The 11017-nt window shown below is 41.0% G+C and overlaps 1 protein-coding gene across 1 annotated transcript; it reads left to right on the forward strand.

The window, feature by feature from the left end:
• Positions 1-5805: 5805 nt before the first annotated feature.
• On the forward strand, positions 5806-9257 carry six6a (SIX homeobox 6a). The gene is made up of 2 exons (XM_008400037.3): positions 5806-6499; positions 7369-9257. The coding sequence occupies exons 1-2, from the start codon at positions 5928-5930 to the stop codon at positions 7532-7534; spliced, it is 738 nt and encodes a 245-aa protein (XP_008398259.1). The 5' UTR covers positions 5806-5927; the 3' UTR covers positions 7535-9257.
• Positions 9258-11017: the final 1760 nt, after the last annotated feature.

The following is an 11017-nucleotide window of genomic DNA, read 5'->3' on the forward strand; positions in this document are numbered from 1 at the left end:
TAAAAACTCTATTCAAGTACTGAGTAACTGATCAAATGATCAATCATTTAATATTTAAAAATTACAAAATCATATGAACCAAAATATAAAGTTACCTGGAAATGTTGGTATTTTAAGAACCAAAATGACAATAATTTATATAAGTAACAAAAAAATAACAAAGTTAGACCAAAGAAAAAAATTTTCCAAATCAGTTTTTTTCACTAAAAACTTATGAAACTTTAACAAAAACTGCAGGTGTGTTTCTGTGTCTGGTGGATTTCTGGTTAAAACATGTTTGTTTTTCATTCAGTGGGTAGAAAATCCAGACATTTTACTCAAGCAAGAGCAGAAATACTTGATAGTAAAACTAAAAAAAGCCGTACAGCGTAGTAAAAATATTACCTTGTTTCAAATAAGTTACTCAAGTAAATGTAACTAGTTATTACCCAACTCTGCTTGTAAGTTAGTTTTGTGTTATTTTGAATGTACTAAGATATTTGCACTATGATCCGTGTGTGTGTGTGTGTGTGTGTGTGTGTGTGTGTGTGTGTGTGTGTGTGTGTGTGTGTGTGTGTGTGTGTGTGTGTGTGTGTGTGAGTGCGCACCGCTTGGCCTCTTTCCCCAGATCGCTGTTGCTGCCTGTTTCGGCTCTCCTCTCTCCATGTCAGCTGCGCTGTGTGACTGAAAGGCACTGGATTACGTACACTAGGGGCCAATGGGTCAGCGGATAAGAAGTCTTCTCTGTTACCACAAATCCACAGATTAAACGTAGCGTCGAGAGCTAGTGCTGCCCCGGGGGCAAATGGGTCTGAAACACAACTCTGGGAGAGATTTGGCTTAACTCTTCTGTCGCTGGAGCCACGTGGCAACATGTCAGACTTTTTAAAATGTGTCCGGGTCATTCTGGGGTTATTGGTACCATTGCTGATGTGATATCTTAATTGGAAAGTTAATCCTGAGCTGAGGCAGCTGACAGTGTGTCTGAACGGTACAGAGAGAAATCATCCTGTAACATCAGCATCTTCTGCTCGCCTCAGGAAACGTGAGCAGCAGCAGCATTGTGAGTCTGAATACACCGCCTGCCTGCTTTTATTCTGCAGAAAGAGTAAACTCAGAGTGTGTTAATGCCACAGTGTTAAGATGAGAAAAAGTGAGGAGGAGCAGAAGGAGAGGCAGCAGATGGGTGTAGAGAAAGATGCGGTAGGTCTGGGATGGTAGCAGGAGGGCCGTTGGTGACAGGCTCTTGTAGTGTCTCGTCTGCTCCAGTGATCCCCGGGAATCTGGGTCATTTCCAGCCTGTTCGTAACTGTTCCCGCTCCTTTCCCTCCCTTCCCCCCCTCCGCCCTGGGCAAGCTGCGACCCAGCTACATGCTAATGATAACAGAAAGTAAATATGCTGCTATCGCAAAAAGAAGCCAAGCGGCGGAGGTGGGCAGAGAACCCAAAGATTGAGAAGCACCACTTCAACATATCTCAAGTAAAAGTCAAAAGTAGCCAGGAAATGACATTTACCCAATTACATTTACTTGAGTAACTTTTTTTTTTAAAGTACTTTTATGAGTATATTTACTTTTTATTTTTACTAGAGTAATTTTATTATGAAGTATTTCTGCTCTTACTTGAGTAAAATTTCTGGATTTTCTACCCACTGAATGAAAAACAAACATGTTTTAACTCAAATTCACCAGACACACAGACACACCTGCAGTTTTTGTTAAAGTTTCATAAGTTTTTTTATTAAAAGAAACTGATTTGAAAGCAATTGTCATTTTGTCTGATTTTGTTACTCATACGAATTGTTGTAATTTTTGTCCTTAAAATACCAACATTTCCACTTAACTTTACATTTTGGTCTATCTGATTATGTAATTTTTAAAATATTAAATGATTGATAATTTGGTCAGTTACTCAGTACTTGAGTAGAGTTTTTACCAAATACTTTTTACACTTATTTGATTTACTGCCCAGCTCTGCCTTGCATTAAACACCTCCTCTGTTATCTTCAGCTTAAATAAGCTAAAGCTGCACATTGACTTTAAATTCTTAAATTTAACCGTTTTCAACTTTTTTCAGACTAAACGATGGAACCACGAAGCAAACAGAATTTTCTGCAGCTTGAAATCATTTTTGCACCATTTTTGGCGCCCCTAGCAGCGCCCCTATGTAGTGCACGCCCATTTTTTCCTCACCGCTGTCACTTCCGGTACGTCTCAGTTTTCCTCTGGATCCTTGTTTTTTTTCTGTTTAGCTTTGAATAATGTTTTGGATTCACTTCCAACCATCTTACTCCTATGATAAAAGCAATATCCTCCATCAACTAGGTTCCAACATCATGGCTCCTGCAGCAGACGGATCCGCTGTGCAGGAGCCATGCGCCATCATTTCCTCTTTCCACGAATCCCCAGTTAGATACCTGACGAGATCTTCGTTTCCTGAGGAACAGTAGAAAAACTCTTGACTCGGTTGCCAAATACATCTCAACCCAGACAAACGCTTCCATCTTCAGCAAACCCTGGTTTAGGATGAAACTTTCTGAGTGTTTCCTGCGCAGATTATGCTCCAGATTTGCTGCGCAGCATAAATGTGCGCAGCATAAATGTGCTGCAGTTCTTCATGCACTCAGCTCCACAAAGGCTCCAACATCATCTCCAGGATTAATCACTGTTTCCCGCCTTGTAGTTTCTGTGGTGAATGCGGACACATTATAGATCAAATCATTTACACGTGCAGACACTCAATGCAGAAAATGCTGACTAGAAATATTTTTACACCATTTTTGGCGCCCCCTGTAGCGCAGCGCCCCTTTGTCTGGGGCGCACACACTTTTTGCTGCTACTTCCAATACGTCTCTGTTTTCATCTGGATCTTTGTTTTTTCTTTCTGTTTATCTTTGAATAATGTTTTGTATTTACTCCCATCTTATCCATTTTTTACTTTTGTTTATTCATTTTTTAAGTTTTCTATGGTTGTTGCTTGGATCGTCTGACCCACTGCGTCCATTTCTTACCTTTTACAATCTGCATATTACGTTTGGACCAGCATTTTTCTCCACACTCTTAATTTGAACGAGTTTTAAAACCCTTTTTGTTGTTTCAGCTGATAATTGTCTCGTTAAAAACTCCGCTTAGTTCTTCAGCAGAATTGGATTTGTGTAAGAAATGACAACTACAGACTGATTCCACACTTTTACTCTAGTTTTGTCGTTTGTTTATTGATAATTGTTTGGTAAACATCTGCGTTAGAGCATTGACGTTGTTCTCTAACGCGACAATATTTCGCTTGCAGCAGCACTCCTTTTCTCTATTTATTCTTATATGAAAGCTAGCGGCTCTTCTTAAACTTTACAGACGATTTTATTGCAAAAACAGATTAAAAACAACAATTTTAAACGCTTAAAAAGTTTTACAGTATCTCTCAATTTCTGTTTTTGAAACAAAATGCTTTTGTGAAATAACTTCTATCACAGATTTGATTGATTTTTCTGGTGTTTCTTTCTATAATCAGCACTTCAGTGCGCCAAAAAAAAAAGAGAAAAAAAGACATAATAAAAACCAACGCAAGAAACAAGTCGTGCTGTTGTTTGAAGGCTGCAGCAATGGCTCTATGATTCATGGAGTAAACGGCCAAGAAAGGGGAAAAAATAGTCGTCTTTGAATGAGATGCACTGTGTTGTTGTAGTGAATGTGCGGAGATATTGGTGTCAGGAGGCCTGTCTCCTGCTGACACAGTGACACAGGCCTGGACGCACACAAACAGCCAGCCTCGCATCACTTGAGCCGCAAATTAATCTTTACACAAATAGAAGGTTACATGAAACATAGTAAATGCAAGCGAAAGGTTACCATGAATGTGGGCAGTAAATGAATAAAAGCGGATGATTTGCAAGGTTTTCAGCGCGTAAACTTAGATGAACGCTGGATTATAAAAGCAGAAAATCACTTTGAGGTGAAAAGAAAAGCACACAGATCATCTTTTGTTCTTTTATAAATGTTTTAAATTGGTCCTGCATATAAAGCTTTGTGTACTGCTGTTATTTGCGACCCTACGTTTAAGAGATCCAAGCTCATATTTAATAGATGCTTCTTCTATAGCATTGCAGTCCTGGTGAATTCAGATTGGGGCCGGATGCCTGCAGACATTAAAGATTTACTGACAGCTAAATATTTCAGGACGGCACCTTGTCAGTCGCCCTCACAATTTATCCCCCCTTCGTCTGATGGAGGCTGCCATCCTTTATTTACACCCGGTTGATTAAATGTGGGCGAAAGCAACTGAAAAGTTAATTTTCTTAATTATAAGCTCTTTCTTAACGCAGTGAAGTGTGGGCGCTCGTTTTATTTTGTTGTTATTTTGGGAGATTTTAATGTTTGGTGTTGAATGAACCGGTATGAGCAGCAATTTATTGCATTTCGTAACTGAGTCATGAAAAAATAAATAAATAAGAAAATCCCGAAAGGGTGAAATTAGAGGGAGTGTGCGGCGAGTGCGCGCACGCGTCCTCTCTCCCTCTCTCTCTCTCTCTCTCTCTGGAGAGGGAGAGAGAGAGTGAGTGAGTGGAGGGGGGTATCTGTGAAAATAATATCAGGCTTTTCCGTCAGAATGAACTTTACTACTGTATCCAGCCATGAAATAATCTGACCCGACACTTCAAACCATCTGCGCTATCTATCCGCCCTCTTATTTACTAAATCAGCCTGCGCACAAAACGGAGTGTGTCTGATAGCCCACTAAAAAACCCGAGGAGCCTGCCGGGGCCGTCATAATCCCACACACACACACGGACACACACATATTCCTCCTCTGTTGTTGTGTTTTTTGCGCATCACAAACTGAACGCTGTCGACACTGATGGAGGAAAATAAAGAAAACATTAATTACAGACAGGAAGTCTGTTTTCTTATTTGTTCAACAAACATAAAAAAAATGGAGCTCGAAATGTAAATATTGGAGAGATGAAGATTTAAAAAAGCAAAAATAAAAATTGGTGAGATTATTGTGAAATAGGGAATCTAACCGAATGCAAATTAAACACCGAGCGAAATGATGCGTAAGGCTGCGTTATAAATCCCGGTGATCAGCCTTATCGCCACAGGCTCTGGCTAAATATGATATTGCCTGTTTCATTCTGACATTATCTTTTTTTTTTTTTTATCTTGGGGGCAGCAGTGCTGTTTGTTTTCTGCGCAGTTGTGTCATTTCGCCGCGTAAAGCCGCCTTAACGTTAAACCGGCTGTGCGTCTGTCCGCATATCCGCTGCGCACACTTTGTGCGACATAAAGAAGGCGCATACAGGGAAGGAAGGACAGAAGGGAAGAAGGAAGGAAGGAAGCGTCGAAACGTTTCAGGACGCGCAGCAAAATAAAAAAAAAGGGTCAAAATGTTGATATTGTGTTTGAAAAGGGAGGCGCTGAGCTCTCCTTTCCGCCCGATTGGCCGGACTTGACAGTGATTGACGTGCATCCATGGCAACCGCGCAGCCAATCTGCCAAGTCCAATAGAAAATCATCGGAGGGGGCCTGACTAGCTTTTTCTCTCCCCCCTCCTCACCCCTCCCTTAAAAATACATCTCAGCTCCGGCTTTAATTCTTCCCTGCATTCAGTCCCAGGCTACCTTGAAAAATACACCGCCGCTCGGGCTTTAAAGGCTCCAGCATCTTCGGCCAAGTTCACCGCGGCGGAGTGAGGATGCGGTAGCCGAGGCCCCGCACAGCATCGTCCCTCCTCAGCGGCGCTTCCCTCGGCTGCTCAGACGGGTTGGTCCGCTAACTTTGGGATTTGCCTTGGTTTTTCTTTTTTCTTCTTCTTCTTCTTTCTTTTTTTTTTTTGGGGTGCCTTGGATTGCCTCGGCGCACGGAGAGAAGACGCGGAGGAAAGAGAGAGAGAGAGAGGAAAAGAGAGCGAGAGAGAGAGAGGAGGGGGAGAGTGGAAACCCAGGAGAAGCCTCCATGTTTCAGCTGCCCATCCTGAATTTCAGCCCCCAGCAGGTCGCCGGGGTCTGCGAGACTCTGGAGGAGAGCGGCGACGTCGAGCGCCTCGGCCGCTTCCTCTGGTCGCTGCCCGTCGCGCCTGCGGCCTGCGAGGTCCTCAACAAGAACGAGTCGGTGCTGAGGGCCCGGGCCGTGGTCGCCTTCCACACCGGCAATTTCCGCGAACTCTACCACATCCTGGAGAACCACAAGTTCACCAAAGAGTCGCACACGAAGCTGCAGGCGCTGTGGCTGGAAGCGCACTACCAGGAGGCTGAGAAGCTGCGGGGCCGCCCGCTGGGGCCCGTGGACAAATACCGGGTCCGGAAGAAGTTCCCGCTGCCCAGAACCATCTGGGACGGAGAGCAGAAGACCCACTGCTTCAAGGAGAGAACCCGGCACTTGTTGAGAGAGTGGTACCTGCAGGATCCGTACCCGAACCCCAGTAAAAAGAGGGAGCTAGCGCAGGCTACTGGACTCACACCCACACAGGTGGGAAACTGGTTTAAGAACCGGAGACAAAGAGACAGAGCGGCGGCTGCGAAGAACAGGTGAGCTGGAGCATCACTGGTCCGGTAAAGATAAAAAAAAATAAAGATTTAAGCATCTGGAGGCAAATTTACCAGTTAGCAAGACAGGCCGAACCGCTCAACATAAACCCACTTCAGCGTTCAGCTCAGTGTGTTTATAGTTTACTAAAAGGCTGATTGGTGAGTGGAAATATTCACCAATTTATTGGGATGTTTCATTTATTACGAATGTAAAAATAGCAACATGACTGAAGCTGCACTGATTTATTTTTATTTAATTTCTGCTTAGTCAGTCAGTGTCTGAAACAATAATAACTGAGATTTTTTAGATTTATTTTTTAAATAAAATGTTTGTTTTTATCCTAATTTTGCCAAAAATAAGTATATAAAAAACATTTATTTAAATAAGGGCATATATGTTGTAGATTATTGTATGTAAATCCTGATTCATAAAATCATAATATTAGGATATAAATATCCTTAAAAAGAATTGCAGCTGATTTAATGTTAAAATAGGTGTAATTTAAAAAATATATAATAATAATAATAATAATAATAATAATAATAATAATAATAATAATAATAATAATATAGAATATTTTCTTAAATATTCTAAAATATTTTAATTTGAATTTTCAGTGGATACACAGATTAATGATTAATAATATATTTTTTGCGATAGTCATGCTAAAATATCCCAGTTATAGTTGATTTACTTATTAAAATAGCTAAAAAAAATAACGGAAGAAAAATAAACAGATCTCATGAAATCCTTTTTTAAATATTCTAAAGTACTTTATCTTCATTTTCCATGGATAATCGGATGGACTTCCATCATGGCGGCCAGTTTTACGCCTCTCCGTCTCTCTTTCTGCTTGCCCTCCGTCCAGGCTACAGCAGCAGGTTCTCTCCGGCGGCTCGGTTCGCTCCTTGGCGGATGAGGACGGCACGGTGGACCGCTTAGGGAACTCCTCCAGCCCGGAGGCCAGCCTGTCCAGCAAGGCGGCCGCCTCGGCCATCTCCATCACCTCCAGCGACAGTGAATGTGACATCTGAGCAGCGCGAACTGACCGATTAAAGGGGGAAAAGACAATCTAATAAAACAAGTAACAGTGCCTGCGTCGAGTTAAAACACACAGACACACACACACAGACACACACACGCATACAAACATACCCACACACACACACTGACATTTGACGGCTGCCAAAACATGAGGGGACCCGCCATTCGTGGGTGCCATTTCAGGCCTATACGTTTGTTTGCGTGGAAACTGAAACCGGACATTTCACGGACTAATAGCGCTTGAAGATGAAATTTTTAAAAAAGGGACAGAAATATATTAAAAAAAGAAAGAAAGAAGGAATGAAAGGAGAGATGAGTGTCCATCCAAACTGGCCTGACCTGCTGTTCTCTGTGGGTATTTCATGTTGAAAAGAAGAACTGTGATATTTTTACTTTAAAGTTTTATAAATAATGTTTATTTGCTTATTTAAAACGATCTGCTCTATTGTCTCTTCGAGTTTCATATTCATTTGCTTGGTGTTTTTAATACATACCTTGTACACAGGTGAACCTGTTGAGCATGCGCGCTTTAGTGACATTGTGTTTCAGTAAAAAAAAAAAGAAAAAAGAAAAAAGCGGTAAAGATAACTTAATAAAATAACTGTTGACCAAGAAAGATGTAAGTTTAGCCTCTTTTTTTAGCAGAATTAGTTGATTTTCGATTTTAAATTAGGAATCCTTTGGGCTGTTTTGGTTTGGGAGATTTTAATTTTTTTATTTTTTTTTTTGAGGGGTGAGGGGGATTTTAACGCCACGGTGCTGCGTTCACTGACACGTTTCAGAGCGAGGTCTAATTGGCCAACATGCTCTGCGTCCCGTAATGCAGGGTGACAGGGAGAGGTCACCGAGAGGCCGGCTCACTAACCCGGATGATCCGCGGGAGAGATCACAGAGATCAAAAAACGCAGCAGATTGCAAAACCTGGCCCGCTGCTCTGCGCATGCACGAAAACAACAGAAATGCGCCTCCTTAAAACGTGCAAGTGTCTATTTTCCCAAGACGTCAGCGTAATCAGACCGCAGTGAATCTTTTAATTGGTGCTGCAGAACCTCTAATCATTATTTCAGCAACACTCCGCCGAAGTGCGCAGAACTGATGCGCACATTTGCATTTTCTGTCCTGTTTTAAAGTGAGAATCTCTAATATTTTTGCTTTTACTGTTTATCTCGCAGCCCCTTTTTTCCATTCCTTTCCAACATTGGTGGAAAATAAAATAAAAAAGGATTCTTCTTCTTCTTTTTTCCCCCCTGCGTCTCTTTCAAACTCACTGGGACAAAAAAGCTAAATATTTCCGTTTCTATTGAGAGCAAAGGCGACAGGGAGAGTAGATAAAAAAGTCTTTCCAGCAGTCAATAAGGTTGTCAAACTGGTCAGCGGTAATCAGCGCTAATGATGGGGTCCGGGGTCCCAGTCAGGACAAAAGGGGCCCCGTCGCTGCTTTGTGCCGGGAAGCGACCGCGGGTTCCTCTCCAAAGAAAAGGCTGCAGAGAGGACAGTCTGGAGCACGGAAAGCACAACTTCACCGGCGCGCGTGTGTGTGTGTGTGTGTGTGTGTGTGTGTGTGTGTGTGTGTGTGTGTGTGTGTGTGTGTGTGTGTGTGTGTGTGTGTGTGTGTGTGTGTGTGTGTGTGTGTGTGTGTGCGTGCGTGCGCGCACTCATTTGTCACATTGAAGGATTTAATTATCTTCTTGAAGCAGGATGTTGACTATAAACCACCTATCTTTCTGCTTGCAGTGGCCTAAAAGAGGAAATTAAATTAAAATAAATAAAAAAACACAACAAAAACTATATATATATATATATATATATATATATATATATATATATATATATATATATATATATATATATATATATATGTATATGGTGTTTTTATCAATATGTAAAATTTTATCAATATGTAAAATTGATGCTTGGATGTTTGCGAACACTTTAGGCTCAAACTGGATCCACGTTGCAGATAAAAACTGTAACAATAACAATAACAATAATGGTGAATTTTAAGGCTTTAGTTAATCTGCTGCAGCTTTTTATCTGTCACAGGAATAGTGACTTTTTTTCCCGTTTATATTTTTATCATTTCGTCGCGTTTCCGCTGAATCTTGACATTTAATTTTTATTTAACAAAACTACAGAAAAGTAAAATAAGAAAATGAATTATTAATGTAATACTTTGTTTCCAGATCTGATCTGTGTGAAGGTGTTAAAACGCAGTTTTAAGGCAACAAAAACAAAAACAATGTTGATTATTTGCGTCACAAGGCTTTTATTTTATTTTCAGTTCATTTCAAACAGACAATTTTAACATTTTTAAAATAAATTTGATTTAATTTTGTCCAATTAGTTCTGTCTATTATTATTAAGACAATAACTGCCTTTCATTTCCGGGTTTATCTGTTCCGCATTTGAGGAAAATGCTAAAATATCGTCTCATAACTAAATTCTTTGATGCTCTGCTGCTTCCTGTTGCTTTTTATTTACTGAATCATTGAACTAATAGGAACATTTAATCATCAGGGCTGCTTTATTTAAAATTACCGGTGGATTAAATACTGCTGGGCCTGTGCGCACCTGACTCTATCCCTAAAAGTTTCTGTTTTAATGAGCAGTTTGAGCGGATTTAATTGATTTAAATCGCAGAAATGCGTGTTTTCTGAACAGAAATCGCAGATTGACGCAGAATTGAACCACATGGATGATTTAAACACAAGAGTTTCTGTATCTGAGAGCCACAGAGGGAACAAACAACCAATGATCGGTGATCAGAGTGCAAAATATAATAACTAGAGGCTACATTGTCTCGCAGCTGCGCGGTTCACTGCTTATGAATCCATAAGAATATTATAGCCCATAATGAGAGGTTTGCGCCTGAGAGTCACTTGACTATTCCTTTTATGACATTAATGCTCTCTGTTAGAATAAAATAAGGGGGAAAAGCGCCATTATTATGTGTTTTTTGCATAAATATAGAGATATTGTGAGTGAGGAGAATTGACCTTCATGTTCATCCCGTCTTCACTGATAACTGTTTCTACATCCCAGATCGCTTGTGGTTTTTCTTTCTTTCTCTTTCTTTTGTAAGGTTGCACCATTTTCCACATTGGGATATTCGAAATAAATAAATCTAATCAAAATATGTCAGTCGGATGACAGAAGCGACGTTTTTCTGTCGCCTCGTTGAGCAAAAGGTCACGAATCGGTGACAAAACCCTCCAACCTTCGGAGGGTTTGGATGCGTCTCTGGTGTTTCTCCTCCCACCGGCTTCATCCGCAAACAATGGGAGACAATGGCATGATGATGCCCAGGTTCTGAAGGCTCTGCACAACAGAACAATGGTCTTCATCAACAGCTGAACACGGAAGTGTCAGTGGTGCCCCCTGGTGGCGGCGGGTTCCGCCCACACTGCGCGGAGTGATCGACGCTTCCAGTTTTATGGTGAATTTCTCGATATTTTCAAAAATAGTAAGTGGAT

The sequence above is a fragment of the Poecilia reticulata genome, chromosome 22, assembly GCF_904066995.2.
Source record: "Poecilia reticulata chromosome 22, P_reticulata-male-v2, whole genome shotgun sequence".
Taxonomy (NCBI): domain Eukaryota; kingdom Metazoa; phylum Chordata; class Actinopteri; order Cyprinodontiformes; family Poeciliidae; genus Poecilia; species Poecilia reticulata.

Bases quoted from the DNA above. Each gene is read 5' to 3' on its own strand.
- six6a (XM_008400037.3), top strand. From the start codon at position 5,928: ATGTTTCAGCTGCCCATCCTGAATTTCAGCCCCCAGCAGGTCGCCGGG. The intron at 6,500-7,368 runs GTGAGCTGGAGC...CCCTCCGTCCAG, and splicing joins GCGGCGGCTGCGAAGAACAG to GCTACAGCAGCAGGTTCTCT.